The 17,055-nt window shown below is 44.1% G+C and overlaps 1 protein-coding gene across 2 annotated transcripts; it reads left to right on the top strand.

Annotated features, from left to right (window-relative positions):
* Window positions 1-727: 727 nt before the first annotated feature.
* si:dkey-20d21.12 (uncharacterized protein LOC556245 homolog) lies at window positions 728-17,038 on the top strand. 2 transcript variants are annotated; one of them, XM_051921366.1, is made up of 5 exons: window positions 728-1,062; window positions 1,310-1,550; window positions 7,486-7,629; window positions 10,943-11,131; window positions 16,620-17,038. In XM_051921366.1, exons 3-5 carry the CDS (start codon window positions 7,494-7,496, stop codon window positions 16,760-16,762), a joined length of 468 nt encoding a protein of 155 aa, XP_051777326.1. In that variant the 5' UTR covers window positions 728-1,062; window positions 1,310-1,550; window positions 7,486-7,493; the 3' UTR covers window positions 16,763-17,038. The 2 variants fall into 2 exon arrangements, with proteins under 2 accessions (XP_051777326.1, XP_051777325.1); XM_051921365.1 differs by having other exon boundaries at window positions 734-1,062; window positions 1,310-1,572.
* Window positions 17,039-17,055: the final 17 nt, after the last annotated feature.

The raw sequence follows: 17,055 nt of genomic DNA, 5'->3' as shown, positions 1-17,055 counted from the left end.
CAGCAGCTCTAGCAGGGGTCACGATTGTTCCAGACTTCTTCCATTTAAGAATTAGTAAAGACCACTGTGCTCTTGGGACTTTGAAGATGCAGGAATCGCTGAGGTGTGGGGCCTCCTATAGACAGACGTGTGTGCCCTTCGTAATGTGCAGTCATTTGAATGGACCGCAGGTGGACCCCAAACAAGGTGTAGAAACGTATCTGTGATGATCAGTAGGAGTGTGAAGCACCTGAGCCAAATGTCAAGTGTCGTAGCAAAGGGCCTGAATGTTTGCGTCAATGTGAAATTTCAGTTTTTACACTTCAATAAATTAGCAAAACTTTCTAAAAAACCCTGTTTTCGCTTTGTCATTCTGAGTGCCACTCGAGGAGGGCAGAAAATAAATTGAAACGATTTTTTATCACTAGGCAACAACACAACAAAATGGGGAAAAAAGTGAATCTGCTGCATGTGCTGTTGCTCTCTACCAGGACCGGACACCTAAAGCTCCTTAGATGTGAGCAGGAGTTAACGTTTGCAGAATTCGAGACAGTTTCCCGTATTGTCTAACAAGATCAGGCACCTATAAATAGACAGTCGATCAGATAGCCGCAGAGAGAGCAGTGCAGGCCAGCGAGATGTGAGCTGCAGCCACTGAAGGACTAACAACTCCAAGACGTTCACAGGTTGACACCCATGGCTCTCAGTTCCAGATGTTAGGAGGTGGCACTTTCACTTTTATGCTTCGGTGGGCCTCTCTAGCCCACTGTGGCTCATCTTTTGGAGACTCTATTAGGGGGTGGTTGGGGGGAGAGCCAATGTGTACATCTCTTCCAATTGAGATAAGCGCATTCTCCGACCCAGGGGGTCTATTTATATCCGGCACATTCCTCTTACTATTTTAGCACCGTGCAGGCTACTGGCAGAAAGACAGCCAGAGCGAGTGAGGAGACCGGAGTCCAAGGCAAGCCTGACGTTCTGAAAATATTTCTTTTTGGAGGATCGACGTGAGTGTGAACCGAGGTCCTCATTTCTGAAAAGCTTTCCTTCAGGCTCTGGAATCTTCTGAAAAGGTCAGGAAAGGTAAGAGATAGTCAAGTGGCCAGAACTAGAGGGGCTCCAGCTCAATTTCCAGAAGACAAGCTTTGGGGGGGGGGGGGCGCCCATTGAGGTTGTGCAGTGGCTCGTTCATCCATCAGGAATGACAGTAGGTCACCGTTAGTGGGGGCATTTTCGAGTGCCAGCTATCAGAGCGGTGCGGCTGTTTCAGGGGCTCCCTGCATCCCAGAGAAACTCCTCATCTCACTCCTTGATTTCTCTTCCTTTTAAGGTTCTCATTCCATTGGTGCCAATTACCCAGGGGGATTGGCACTGCCTGCTCATGTGATGCTTTCGGTAAGTGCTCTGCTACCAGCCAAGATGCTTCTGGCACAGCTGGGATGAATCCAGAGGAGCCAAGGTGGGGGACGTTTCCACAAGAAGCTCCACTGACATATCTCCCACTTCCTACCTGGGCACACTTCTAGTTCTGCCTGCGACCACCAGCACCTCGCCGAGTGCCCCCTTAAGAGGTTCATAAACGTTCCAGTCACAGTGAGTGCTTGTTTTGTTTTGTTGTTGTTGGTTTTTTTTTTAATCATCTACATTTCTTTGCCAAACTGGCCCTGCTTGTGCTATTAACCATTGTGATGTCATTTTAGCAAGTAGGAGGTAAACTAGAAATTAGGCATCTCAGAAAGGGTCCGCTAACCACTTGGGGAGGTTCATCTTCCAAATCAGGCCTCGCCCTGTGGGATGAGGAGTAAAGGGATGGGTCAACTGGGCAATAAGGAGAAGTTCTACAGAATGCCATTGATGATTTTGCCACACCTTATGGGCCTGATCCCAGTTATGCCAGCCCAGCAGCATTTTTCACCTCCATTTGCTGCTCAACACTCAGCATACGGAGCATCCAGTGGACATTTCTGCTTGTTAAGCCTCAGGCACCCATCAGCACCAAGCTTTCACTCCTCTAATGGAATATAAAAGGCAGCTGGATGTTCATCTGCGTGTCCTCAAGGACTAAATGGCGAATGGGCAGGATGCTGTCCTGACAAGGGGCTTCACCTGTAGGCTGGCCCCACCGGCGTCCTGATTAATTACGTGAGAACAGACAGGCAGCACAAGTGTGAGGCGAGCGGATCTGCGCCACACGCAGCTTTCAGGGGGGCCGCCAGCCAAGGATTGCCGTCACATGCAGCTGCCAGTTTGTCTTCCCGCTGGCTGTTTGGCACCAGCTCCCCGGTGGTGGGCGATGAGGTCATATTTCATAAGAAAGATTTGGTACGCCGCTATAAGCAGGCAGTTTAAAGTAAATATTAAACAGATCTGGTGGCACACTGCCTCGCAGTAAGGGGACCAGGGTTCACATCCCGGCTTCTCCCTGTTGGAGTTTGCATGTCCTCCCACAGTCCAAAGGCATGCAGGTTAGGTGGACTGGCCCTGGTGTGTTTGTGTGTGTGTGTGTGTTTGCCCTGCGATGGACTGGCATCCTGTCCAGGGTTTGTTCTGGCCTTGTGCCCTATTCTGGCTGGGATAGACTCCAGCAGATCCGCAAAATGAAGCGGGTTAGAAAAGGACTGAATGTTCATTTACAACCTTGATCCCAAATAAAGTGGGAGCAGTATGGAAAAAGCTAATAAAAAGAAAAAGACATGGTTTGTAAAGTGACTTTGACGCGCATTCAACCACAAACAGCAGTTATGTTCGTGTTTCACCTCATCACCTGCACTGCTTTCTACAGATACACAGAGGCCTGCAACACGTTCTTAAAAAGTCGGGATGGGTGAGTATCGGACTAATAATGAGGTGACGTGAAACAGGAGAGGCCATCGTGCTCTAGAATAAATTAGTCAAGCTTTATTTATATAGCGTCTTTCATACATGAAATGCAGCTCAAAGTGCTTTACATTGAGAAAAACATTTAAAAAGAAAGAAACCAGCAGCATTCTCAGTAGGCAATTACAGATACAGTTAAAAGACATTTACATACAATAAACTAAGAGAGACTAAGATATGTGCCCTGCGGTGGGTTGGCGCTCTGCCCGGGGTTTGTTTCCTGCCTTGCGCCCTGTGTTGGCTGGGATTGGCTCCAGCAGACCCCTGTGACCCTTTAGTTAGGATATAGTGGGTTGGATAATGGATGGATGGATGGATGGAGACTAAGAGAGTGGGGAACCCCCCCCCCCCCAATAAAATAACCACATAAAATAAAATGTAAGTTTTTAATGGCAGGGAAGTGATTCAGGTTCTCTAATGAGCCAGCATAGGGCACATGGCAGGAACAAACCCTGGAGAGGGTGCCAGTCCACCGCAGGGCAAACACACACACGTGCCAGTTTAGCACTGCCAATTCTCCCAACCAGCAGGTCTTTGAATCGTGGGAGGAAACCCGCGCAGACATACACAGAGAATATGCAGACTCCACACGGGGAGGACCCATGACACAGGTCTCCTCAGTGCCAGGAGGCAGCAGTGCCACCACTGTGCCACGCCATTATTGGAAGTGACTTTTAAAATTCAGATCACAGCCCGGCAGGAGCGGCGTTTGGGGGTGGCAAGTGGGGTGACCAGCCCAGGCCCCGCGCCTAACAGGGCCCCACTTTGGAGGTCCGAGTGTCCCGTTAACGTGGATTTTTCAAGCTATATTCTCCAGTTATATTTTGATAAAGTCTACGTGTTATCTTGCAAAAATTTAGCTGAATACTATAATGAGAAAATCCGGTGTATGTTAACATTATTTTTATTACATTCACGCGCAAGTTTATACAGTCCACACATACCAGTTAACAGCGTTTGATGTAACCGGTCCTGTGTGGTTGTTGGCCCCACACACCCCTCTGCAGCCCAGGATTACACCAAGACCACAAACCACTGATTTGGGCTCTGTCCACACTAACACGTGTTCTTGTACAAATGGACACATTTGTCTTTCTTTGATCGACACTATACCCTGCCATTTTTCAAATCCGGTAGACAGACCCGGTTATTTTTTAAAAGGTAGTTTTCTCGTATGCGTTTTGGCCTTTTGTCCACACGCAAACTGCGTTTTAGGTCCCTGAAAACTGACCTTTTGATAAAACTCCTTCCAGGGTGAAGATGTTTAGAAACTCCGTCTTCCCTGTTTCCGTGTAGACAAGACTTGGACCCCTCCAGTGATATTTCAGTTCTGATATTAACGGTAGTTTTAGTGTTTATTTTATTTTATAAAATCAATTTTTATTTTGTTCTAGTTTTCAGTGGAGTCAGCAATTTTTATTTTTATTTAGTTCTGCGTTTAAAATGTTAGTTTTTATTTTAATTAGTTCTGGCTTTTTTACATAATATTAGTACAACTTTTGTTTTTTTTTTCTGTTGCCACAAATGCTGGCCTACACATATTTAAATGCAAGTTATGTTTCGGTCAACAAAATACACTCACAGTTCATAACGCCGTTAAACACAGTTTGACTATCAATGATCAAACAAATGAAGTCTCCTAATGAGTACAGTCAGTAAGATCAAATGTTTCAACCCAAGAAAGCAGTCTGTGCAAGCGCGTTACTGTTAAGCTTTAAACAAGCACGCATTTCGAGAGATTTCTTCATGTTGCAACGACGTCCATTGCACAGATAGCCACACAGTGAAAATACTCGCTTGACAAGCGCCTGTAATGCAGATACACAGACGAGGTCCTCGGCCACTGGCGCCAGCAGACTGGATGGTGACGATTTCTGCTGCAAGGACTGAAGTAGTGACGTGCGGTGAGGTTCATGGCTGGTGACTCCTTCAGAGTCAGAGTTACAAATATATGAACCCCAAAGAGTAGCTTATTCACTATTCAATTGTCAGCCAGCTTGCATATTGACTAGTTGTTATGTTTCATATCTCATCATCATTCTTTACACACACACAGGTAAGGTACATAATATGACTAAGAAAGAACTTTACATTTATAGCGGCGAGAGAAAGAGCAGAGAGAGCGCATTTGCTCCTCATCCTCCATGTGTTCTAAATTTGCTGTTGCAATTTCACAATTCATACTCATTCAATACAAATGAAAGTATAGAGTGGTGTACAAAAAAAACGGATTTCAGTTTGACATTAATTGAAATATTTAGTTGTTTTTAACAGCTTTTAATTCTGATGCTTTAATCAATGTTATTACAGACTGTTCAATAAAATGATAAGAAAAACAAAAGAATATTTTATTTAAAGTCAAAATTTAGTTTTTAAATATTGGACTTTTATCTTAGTCTGATCCCATTTTTTATAAAATTGAAAACCGTTTATGGTCTTACCTTTATTTGTTAATGAAGTCCATGCGCCTATCCTTCACGAAAATCTCTGTCGCTTTCTTGTAAAAGTCCTCTTTATTTTCTTTTAGTTTTAAAAGTCTTAATCTTCCATTGTGGCAGTCAGTTGGAACAAAAAATAAAAATGAACGGACCGCTGCAGTGCACTTGACTTTCTGATATCGCTAACTTATTGGCGCATCTGCGTAGAAGAAGAGCAGCAACAAGCACCTGTTGGGCTCACATGTGCCCCCTTCAGGGCAGCACGGTACTGTCGGCCTCGCCTTGTGCCTTTTCACTGCGGTTTTAAGTCCGATCAGCAAGACTAAATATGTCACACACATTAAAGATATTAACCAGACTGTAGAAAGTCAGAGTGTATAATAAACGCATGTGCAAAAATTATATTGGCGATGTAAAGAGGGACGGCAACAGGCACGCGCCAATTGCAGGCATCAACCCAGTGTGTCAGGGACAACGCAGTCCGAGGTGAGGTGAGGCTCGTCCTGTCTCATCGCTGCCGCACCTCGCGTTTCTCCCCTATATTTGATCAGGAAATGCGCAATTTTGACTATAAAAATGATCAAAATTATTGGAATTACACAGAAAAGTACATTATAGCACAGACCAGTTGCCAAATTTATTTTATGTTATCATTATTAGTTTTTTTTCACTTTTCATGATGACAGGTGAGACCGCACGTCCCTGTATGAAGTGCTGGACTTCCACTAAGTACTGATCCAGCTGGCCCTGCACTGAAACTCCGAAACTCTTTTCTTCTTCTCGCACGCTACATTTGCTTTTATTATAATCTGCGCTGTAATTAAAGTATTTCCACGCGTTACTTTCTCGCTTTCTACCCGCAAACATCTGTGCAAAACTCGCCATCGTCAACCACACGTGCTTACTGCTTCAACTCGACGAGCCAAATGCGCTCAACAAACAAACAAACAAACAACGGTCCTTTACGGAAGTTGCGCCACGTGACGCGTAGTGAAGAGCGCAACGTAACCGAAGGCTCAGGGCGACCTACAAACAACTCCTCTGCACGACTGAACCGGATTGAACGAAAATGCTATTGCTGTTTTTTTTCGCTTTTTTTCTCAATTTTCGATCTCGTTCACTAATTTTTATTTTTATTTATTTTTAGTTTCTCTGTTTGCCTTAATTTCAGTTCACATTCTTGTAAAACGAAAAACAATATTGTATGTCTAGTTCTCGTTTTCGATATCAAAATATCACTGGACCCTTCACATAACACCCTCTCCACAGACGTATATTTCTGAAAACGTTGCGTCTGCGTTTTGGTGTTGATGGAAGTAAACACGGTTTTCCGAACGCGATACTCTCACCTCGCTCTGATTGGTTTGTGCTTACTTCGTGACCCTTCTCTGATTGGATCCTGCTCGTTACAACGGCTCATTCCCTGAGCAGTCACCCTGCACGGAGTAAAAAACATTTTCCCAACATATAAAAATGCATAAAAGAGCGCTGCTCCTTCACAAACTGCACTCCCTCGGTTGAGTTTGCTCATTCCCTTTGTCATTGGAGTAATTCTGACAAGAACGCACCATTTGTGCCGAAAGAGCAAATCATCCTTATTCAGCTAATTTCTCCAAAATGAGTTGAGTTTTGAAGGTCCCCACAATGTCACTTGGTAATTTGTTCCACGTGTCTGTGGTTCTCTGCTTGAAGAAGAAAGTTTATAACATTTGAGCAACCTTAAGCCTTAACAAGTTTCCATCCGGCTCCTTGTGTTGTTGTGGAAAAATTTATTTGAAACTAACAGCAAGGAATCAATTCCTTTCATAATTTACACTTTGATTGTGGTACCTCTCCATCTTGGTTTGCTCAAACTCAGCTCGTTCAATGCCTCCTCGCTCTCAGCCCCGAATCAAGCCTGTCGTTCTTCTCTTGGCTTCTTTTGGTCTTGTTATTGAAACATGGAGACCACATGTCTGTTAAGACGTGTATGGTAGGTGAACTGGCAATCACAGATTGAAACCAGGGGTTTGTGCCCTGACATCGACTGGCACTCTGTCCGAAACTTGACTCCTATCCACTAGGATAAGCAATGGCTTCCCATAACCCAAAGGTGAATAGGTGGGCTAGAAAATCGATAGATCTTTCATATTTGCTCTGAACATTAAACAGAGTTCACCTTCCCAACCCCTCATGTCTGTTTCATCTTCAGGCAGTGCTATGACACAGGAAGATCTTTCGGCAGATGGCTTTATGCGAATCAGTGACCAGGCCATGACCGAAATCGAGCTGCATTCCGTTGAGTCCATCAATGACCTGCACCGACTCAACAACAACCTGGAGCCAGCAAAGACAGGTGAGCATTGAGAGCAATCTGCACTCGGCTTCTTCTGCCTGGGGGCACGCCTATCATGTGATCTGTCAGGGGTGGGAAGTAAATACAGGAGGTGGGGAGCAGGCACACCGCTGCCTCCCCTCATACCCATCATTCCTCATCATTAAGTCAAGGCCAATCAAAAGTCTTCACCCCCTTGGACGTTTGCACATTTTATTGTTATATAACATCAAGTCACAGTGGAGTTCATTGGGCTGTTTTGACACTGATCAGCAGAAAAGACTCTTTAATGTCGAAAATAGAAACAGATCTATGCAAAGTGGTCTGAATTCATTACAAATATAAAACACAAAATAGTCGATCACATAAGCATTCAAATTCTTCTGTGTGTACAGGTCCTGTTCTATGAGCTCTGCCATTTCTCCCCATTTTTCTTTGCTAAAACTGTCAGACAGATAGATAGATAGATAGATAGATAGATAGATAGATAGATAGATAGATAGATAGATAGATAGATAGATAGATAGATAGATAGATAGATAGATAGATACTTTATTAATCCCCAAGGGGAAATTCACATACTCCAGCAGCAGCATATTGATCAAAAACAATATTAAATTAAAGAGTGATAACAATGCTGGTATAACAGACAATAACTTTGTATAATGTTAACGTTTACCCCCCCCGAGTGGAACTGAAGAGTCGCATAGTGTGGGGGAGGAACGATCTCCTCAGTCTGTCAGTGGAGCAGGACATTGACAGCAGTCTGTCGCTGAAGCTGCTCCTCTGTCTGGAGATGACACTGTTTAGTGGATGCAGTGGATTCTCCATAATTGATAGGAGCCTGCTCATCGCCCGTCGCTCTGCCACAGATATCAAACTGTCCAGCTCCGTGCCTACAATAGAGCCTGCCTTCCTCACCAGTTTGTCCAGGCGTGAGGCATCCCTCTTCTTTATGCTGCCTCCACAGCACTCCACTGCGTAGAAGAGGGCATTCGCCACAACCGTCTGATAGAACATCTGCAGCACCTTATAGCAGATGTTGAAGGACACCAGCCTTCTAAGGAAGTATAGTTGGCTCTGTCCTGTCTTGCACAGAGCATCAGTATTGGTAGTCCAGTCCAGTTTATCATCCAGCTGCACTCCCAGGTATTTATAGGTCTGTACCCTCTGCACACAGTTACCTCTGATGATCACAGGGTCCATGAGGGGCCTGGTCCTCCTAAAATCCACCACCCGCTCTTTGGTTTTGTTGGTGTTCAGTTGTAGGTAGTTTAAGTCGCACCATTTAACAAAATCCTTGATTAGGTTCCTATACTCCTCCTCCTGCCCACTCCTGATGCAGCCCACGATAGCAGTGTCGTCAGCAAACTTTTGCATGTGGCAGGACTCCGAGTTGTGTTGAATCTCTGTCAGCTTGCATGGAGCTCGTGAGTGATCAGCCTGTGGTAGTGCTGCTGCTTTGCAGTAAGGAGACTGTGGAAGATTGTGGGTTCGCTTCCCGGTTCCTCCCTGTGTGGATAGCGCTTTAAGAACTGAGAAAAGCGCTAGATAAATGTAATGAATTATTATTATTAGCCTTTGTCAGGTCCAGCCACAAAGTCTCACTTGAACTGAGATCTGCACTCTGACTCGGCTACTCCAGGACAGTCATGGTGTTGTTTGGAAACCACAGCCTTTGGGATGTCATGTTGCTGGAATACAAATCTTCTCCCAAGGCACAGGTTTCTTGCCGACTGCATTAGGTTTTCCTCCATAATGTCCCCTCCACTCTCACAAGCCTTCCTGGTCCTGCTGCAGAGAAGCCTCCTCACGCCCCAATGCTGTCACCACCCTACTTCATGGTGGAGATGGTCTGTTTTTTTGAGAATATGCAGTGCTTACCCAACATGGCGTTTAGTCTGATGGACAAAAAGGCCCAATTTCTGTCTAATCTGACCATGGAAACCTCTTCTAACTCACCTCAGTGTCTCCAATGTCCCTTCTGCAGAACTTTAGCTAAGATGTCATTAGGTTTTTTTTTCCTCTAAAGCTGCAACTGGTGATGTTCTTGGGAACAGTTGATGTCTGCACAGCCTCTCCGGTGCGAGTCACTGTAGCTTACAACTCCTTCACAGTTCTCCCTAAATGACCTTCCTCATTTGTTGTCTTCTTGCTCAATCACTCGGTGTTTGTGGACGGCCTGCTCTGGCTGATGACTGATTTAGCTGGACTCCAAGGGATATTCAGTGACTTGGAAGATTTTCTTGTCTCCATCCCCTGACTTGTGCCTTTCATGGAGTTGCTTGCTGTGTTCCTTTGTCTTCATTGTGCAGGTTAGGCCACCACACTGAGTCCTCATGAGGTTTTAACCCCAGAGAGAGATGATCTCCATTGTAAGAATTCAATGACTTCTGAAACCAATGGGCTGCACCCCATATCATATTAATGGGGGGGGGGGCGGGGTGTGTGTGAATATTTATGAAATCAAGGATGTTGTGGTTTATATATTTCTAATTATTTTAGACCACTTCACAGGGATCTGTTTGCACTTTGACATTAAAGAGTCTTTTCCTGATGCTCCATGCCCAAAAATGGCAACTTAAATGTTGTCTAAGAATAAAACGTTAAAGCGCCCAACGGGGGTAAAAGATTGACTTTTAAAATGAGGTCTTCACATGTGCCATCCAGAAAGTCCATAATGTTACAAAAGGAATTCTGGTGGCACGCCAATCGATGTCGATAATAATAATAATAATAATTCTTTGCATTTATATAGCGCTTTTCTCACTACTCAAAGCGCTCAGCAATTGCAGGTTAAGGGCCTTGCTGAAGGGCCCAACAGAGCAGAGTCTCCTTTGGCATTTACGGGATTCGAACCGGTAACCTTCCGATTGTCAGTGCAGATCCCTAGCCTCAGAGCCACCATGCCAATGATATCCAGACAGATGAGCAACTCCTTACAATTCATTCCCATCAGTCAGCTTGAGTTCCACATGTCGCAGATGTAAAATGTCTGTTTCAGAAAGAAACAGGGAGACAGAAAGTCAAGGGGAGCCATTTTCACTTGTCTGCTCCTTAGGAAATGTTTCATGCAAATGCGTAGACACGAGAACGTGGCATCAAAGTTGGTGCTCCCCTTAAAAGTCAGAAACATTAAGGAACACAAAACGAATCCTGCAATACTGTGGGGATGCTTGCTTGGGGGGAAGAATCTGGAAAGGTTGATGGAGTTAAACATACCATATGGCGTTCTTTCTTTGCTTCATGAAAAGTTGGCTGTGGGTGTAATGATGTAGAAAGTGTACAGTTTGTTTAAATCCTCATTTGCTGTTTATGTCTTTTCAACCCAAAGGAGGGAAGCCGGTGCGGCTAGAGGACAACGGTGGGAGTGGGCCATTTTCCAAGAAAGTGCACCTGTCGCTCAGGCGACCCCGAGATGTTTGCTGTGCCTACTGTGGTCCTGGGCTCTGCCGTTACGTGTGGGTGTGGCTGACTGTTATTCTGGCATTCGCCGCACTCAGCACAATCTTCTACTTTTTGGGTAAGAGCCACCCTCCGTGTTCTCATATTTATTAGTGTGATAATAGTTCAAAGAACGTGACCTGAAACTCAATGTGGTTGGAATATGCACGTCCTTCCAGGTTTCGTGGGAGGGGTCTCCAAGTATGCCAGTCTGTCCCCTTCATCCCAATACCTCAACAGCTGCTTTAACCGATTTCACCAAACTGGCCACACCACTGCTTTCTTCAAACGTAACCACTCTGAGTAGCCGTCTGTGAGACCTTGAACGGTTTCAGTTTTCTCTTCCACTCTTGTTGAGTTCTGGATCACCTTTAATGAGCGAGTCCCCTTCGGTGCGTCTTTTTGGACCACTTGAATTGACAGTACAAGACCCCATAATCTTCCGTGATTTAAATAGTTCAAAGAGTTAAAAGCTCTTTGAGGAGTAAAGGTGAAGGACAGTGAATTGGGTTCTGAGCAGACTCCCAGAAATAAGAGCAGCTCAACAAGGCCGGACTCAGAAAGTAGGTGTAAGATATCAATTATAAACTGCAGTCTTCTGGACAGTCCTAGCGTTACATGTCACAAAAACACATCAAACTGAACTCATCTCAAAATGAGTAACCATGTGGCGCAAACTGTAAGACTGAAATTTGTTAAACCTGAACGACGCCGTGACCAGAAACGAACAAACTGTCAGAGGAACAGAAAGGCTTTTAAGATACTGAGCCCTGAGTAGATAAGAAATCTGGGACATGAAGATCTGCTAAGAACGCTGTATGATGCTGATATCAGAAAGGGGCAGCCTGATTGGGACAGCTAAAAGGAAGAGACCTTCAGATGAAAGACAGCTTTCACAGGAGGAGACAACAACTAGAGGTGAAGCTTCACAGAACAAAGAGAAATAGACCATCATGATTAAAGGGGGACGGCTCTGTCTGCTCCTAGAAAAAACTACGATACAACAGGAGCAAACATCAGATACGGTAAGTGGTTGTGAAGAGAGCAGAGTCCTTCAATTGAAGCTATGTCAGTTCGGGGTCCTGATTTTAGATAGGATCAGACAAATTGGGGTACAATTGTAGAGTATTGGAAGTTGAATCAACCAGACCTGCAGAGCTCCGAATGCAGAACAGTGAGGTCTGAGAGGAACAGCCATCAGATGAAGAAGCTGCGAGACCATGAATTCTGGTGGGAAATGAATCCTTACAGTAAAACTACATGATTAACCCATCGAGCCTTTAATCCTGATTTGAACCAAAGATCCAGGACACTGAGTTTTGTCAGAATTGAGCTCCTTGTCCTAAAGATGTTGGAAGCAGAATGGAAGAGAACACCCAAAAGAGAAGATGGCTGATGCAGTGATCTCCTCTATTCCTGAAACTGTCTGCTTGGCTTTGATGTCAGGTGTGGCTTACACGAGGACAGACCCCAAAAATTCATGGAATTGGTGACTAGCATGGGAACAGAGTGTTGCTCTTAAATATGCCGCTAGGTATCGCATGCCTACAGGCTGGTTAGTCAAGTGGCATCGAGCTGAGGTGATCAAGTACGTATTTCTGGTGTTCATTCTACAATCGTGCAGGTCACTTGGCCAAACTTTTTCTTCAAGCCGCCATGGTGGATTTTCAAGAGACAATGATGACCACCTTATTCGACACCCACTGACTTGTTCACGAAGAGTTTGTTCCCCGTGGACAGACTTTTCATACGTGACAATACATTCTGTGGCATCTACGGGAAAGCATCAAGAAAAACATCCAAGAGAAGTGGCACACACAAAACTGGATTTTGCACAATGACAGGCCACCTGCACATACCGTGTTATCAGTTAAAACAGTTTTTGACCAAAAACAAAGTGGTCGCAACCTTCCAAATTTACCAGATCTCGCTCCCTACGGCATCTTTTTGTTCCCAAAATGAAAACAGAGAGGGGTGGGAAGATTTTCCACCATGGAAGAAGCCCAGGGAAAAAAAAAACGGTCACAACAGACGAGTACAAGAAATGTTAACAGAAATGGGAGAAGCACTGGGACAAGGGTACTGCATCTCAAGGGGAGGATTTTGAAAGGTGACTAAAAGGGAATTGCTGTTTTATAGCAATAATTAATTTTTTTTTTTTTTTTTTTTTACAATTTTGGGAATTTTTGAGACCGCCAATTAAGCTCTGTGCAATCAATGAACTCTGCATATACTATGGTATCCATTATGGGACATCTTCCTCCCTCCGACAAAACGTCATCATTTCTCTGGCAAAAATCCCTCCTACTTTTTTCAAAACGGCATCTGTCCTCCAACCTCCAACAAAATGCCCTTCGTATAACTCCCTTCCTCCAAATGCCATCCCTCTCCCTGCCTTTGCCCTCCACCAAAATCCGTCCTCCTCTCAGCTCAGCCACAAGTACAATAACACCACAAGCGAGATACTTCGGGAGGGGTGGGGCAGCTGTCAATCATTTTCGAGGGACGTCATTCAACACGCCCCATTTCTTTACTACCAGCCAATCATTACAAAGGAGCTACACACGTGTACATCTCTATTTCTAGACATATTTGCACAGGCGGGAATACGTTTTAGACAGTCAATCGCGTTCATGCCTTTCAACTTCTGCATGCCGCAACTTTATTACGTCTGCGCACGATTTGCTTATGCCATTATTTGCAATCTGCACTTTTTAAATCTGCGTTTTGCAAATTGTACATGATTTAATGTACAAAACAATGATGCTTCCTTGACGTTTAACGCAGCTCCCATTTTTCTTTTTTATCATTAAAATTGAAGTGGTACATTGCGTATATTAGGACGGTGACGCGTTTTTCTACTATTTTATTAAACATTTAGAAAAAATATTTCCATAAATAAAATACAAGTTTTAAATATATAGCTAAGCAAATATATGCTGTAAGTAGATATGTTCACTATGGTGTCTCATTAGTAAGTGGGCCTTTCATATGGAGTAAGATCTAAATTAGTAAAAGTGCATCCATTGTCTAACATGCTTATCATAAATTGTACATTGTAGGAGAGAGAGAGTTCAACTGAGCGTGTTTGGGCACATAAAGATGGGGTGGGTGTTGACCCCTCCAAAACTGGAAACAGCAGGCTCGATGATACTGCACTGTTTTAAAGTGTGGCGCTTTTCACTTTCCCGTGCTTTGAAAATGAGTGGATCGATCGGCTATTTACTCTTTTACCGTTCTTTTGTACAGATTTAGCTTATTGCCGCGTGTTGTGAAGGGGGCTGTTTATTGTGTAAGACGCCAGGGCCAGCTTTATTAGTGAGCCAGTCACCTAGGGTTTAAAACTGGTTAGGGGAGATTTTTTTTAAACAATACAGAACCATGAACCCCTGACTCAATAAGACTGTCCGATTATATTGTTTTCAATTATTTTTGCACACTAGCAATGTTTGCTCTGATGAATTACACAATCCAACATTAACACGACCAACAACGATAACGCTAATAATAATGATAATAATCCTCAAAGTGTAGCATTAGGCATAAAAGACACAGAGATGGCAAATTAAAATCAAACATTCCAAAGAGCAACGGGTGTGCAGCTCTTGAACGCAGCGCTAAAGGCAGATTTATTTCAAACTCTAATCAGCTCCCAGATGGGCTTACATTAAAACGTGTGTTAAAACTTCATAAATATCGTTCTCTGTTGTTTAGCACTCCGTACACATCCTTCTTTATCGCTCACCACCATCTAAGTGATTCGCCCTTGGCGCACTAAAGCAGTTGGGGGAGGAGGGGGGGGGGGGTCTCCGTCGTCGTGTATTGATTGGATAGTTAGACAGAGTTATTTGCATACAGAAAACACAGTAAATATGAATTGTGGGTAAATATTTCCATTTAACATAACCATTTACTTCAGTTTCATTGAATTAGTTAATATCATTAAGTTCATCGATTTATTTTATTAATTTAAATGTTACGTATATGTTAAGGAGCTGCCTTGGTAACATTATAATTAGAGTGTCACCATCATTGTAAGATACACACCTCTTATTTGACTGGAGGTTTAAATGAAGACTTCTAGGATGCGTATTTGTAATATGAATCAGTGAAATGTTATTTCTTTAGAACAAAAATTATAAACAATAGCTAAATAAAAAGCAGCCCAAATTCTACATGTTTTCTGAACTGGTGGCCTTTTCTGAGACCAAATTGTAAACTGATGTTGCTGTTAAGTAATCGCTTGACCTCGATGTTCTCACATTCTAAATTCCCGGTTTTGTATTCAAACCCTCCATACTTCAGCTGTCCTCAAGTTTCAATGACGATTCCACTCAAAGCAAAGGGGCTGGCTGGGTGCCATTTACAGCTTCGACTAGGGCAGCTAAAATGGCCGAGTCGGCTCTGTAAGACGCTACATTAAACCCATCCGCTTTCAGTATGTTGTTAGCTTAGCTGTATTTTAAAAAATTGTACAGGATGCACTTTCTGTAACGAAAACTGGGAAGTTTTTTTTTTTTTTTTTTTCCAAATGATTAAAATAGTAGGAAAATGCGTCACTGTCCTAAAATGTGCAATGTACCACTCCAGGTTTAATGACAGGAAAAGGAAAATGAACAATGTCTTAAATATTAAGGAAATTAACTTCATAGTTTTGCACTTTAAATGAATTGTGACTTATAAAAAGCAGATCATGCAGCACGGTGGCGCAGTGGGTAGCGCTGCTGACTCACAGTGAAGAGACCTGGGTTCGCTTCCCGGGTCCACCCTGCGTGGAGTTTGCATGTTCTCCCCGTGTCTGGGTGGGTTTCCTCCCACAGTCCAAAGACATGCAGGTTAGGTGCATTGGCGATCCTAAATTGTCCCTAGTGTGTGTGCCCTGCGGTGGGCTGGTGCCCTGCCCAAGGTTTGTTTCCTGCCTTGCGCCCTGTGTTGGCTGGAATTGGCTCGAGCAGACCCCCGTGACCCTGTGTTAGGATATAGTGGGTTGGATAATGGATGGATGGAAAAGGCAGATCATAAAAATGCAGATTGCAAATAACATTATATAAGTAAAACACTCAATGGTGTCATGAAGTTCCAGGATGCAGAAGTTTAAAAGGGAAAGGTTGACGTAAACGAGAATACATTTTAGACTCCTTGAAACACCCTGCCACCTCCCATGTCCTGCTCCCATGTGGAGCTTGAAATAGATTGACAGACGTGCATCTCCTTTCTAATGATTGGCCACTAGCAAGAAAAACTGGGCGGGGTTAACTGTTGCCATTGGGAAAAAAATGATCGGTATCTGCCACACCCTCCTTCCAGGGCATTCCGTTTGGATTTTTGTCAGGGGAAAGACTTTGATGGAAGTCAGCGGCAGGAAGGAGGATGGCATTCTGTCAGAGAGCGGAATGTGGATGCCATTTTGAAGATGTTGGAGGAAGGATGGAGTTTCACCAGAAGAAGGATATTGTCTTGTGGACTGCAAGAGGATGGCCTAAAATCGTATGCTGCATGCTGGTGTGGCTGTGTTTGTTCCCTCTCTCCATTCCACATTTCCACTCTTGCCGTCTTCTCTCTTTCAGTCCGGCAGAATGAGTCCATCCATGCCCTCTCGTTTGCTATCAACCAAAGGAAGGAGTTGGTTAAGGAGTTATCGGCGCTGACCAAGGAACTGCAAGAGCTGCGGCACAACCTCACAGCTGACTGGAGTCTACATGGCACCTGACAGCCATGTTCAATAAATGCCCAGGCTGCTCTGTCACACAGACGTGTTCCCTTCTCTTGGGCTTCCATTCACCGTGTCTGTAGTAGAAAGCAGATTTCCAGATCTCCAGTTCTTCCAGAAGCCGTTTGGTAAGGAATGTGTAAGTGAGGGTGGCACACCCCTCCCTCGCCCACACGCTGACCCGTCAAATACTTTGAGACGGCACACTCAGACATGTTCTTGCTTTCTCGGTCAGTATGGTGCTAACCAGATGAATAAACTCCTCTTTATTATTCATTCCACCATCCATTCTT

This window comes from Erpetoichthys calabaricus, chromosome 18, assembly GCF_900747795.2.
Source record: "Erpetoichthys calabaricus chromosome 18, fErpCal1.3, whole genome shotgun sequence".
Taxonomy (NCBI): Eukaryota; Metazoa; Chordata; class Cladistia; order Polypteriformes; family Polypteridae; genus Erpetoichthys; species Erpetoichthys calabaricus.
This window is presented reverse-complemented; position numbering and strand designations above follow the sequence as displayed.

Bases quoted from the DNA above. Each gene is read 5' to 3' on its own strand.
- si:dkey-20d21.12 (XM_051921366.1), top strand. From the start codon at position 7,494: ATGACACAGGAAGATCTTTCGGCAGATGGCTTTATGCGAATCAGTGAC. The intron at 7,630-10,942 runs GTGAGCATTGAG...TTCAACCCAAAG, and splicing joins CCTGGAGCCAGCAAAGACAG to GAGGGAAGCCGGTGCGGCTA. The intron at 11,132-16,619 runs GTAAGAGCCACC...TCTCTCTTTCAG, and splicing joins CACAATCTTCTACTTTTTGG to TCCGGCAGAATGAGTCCATC.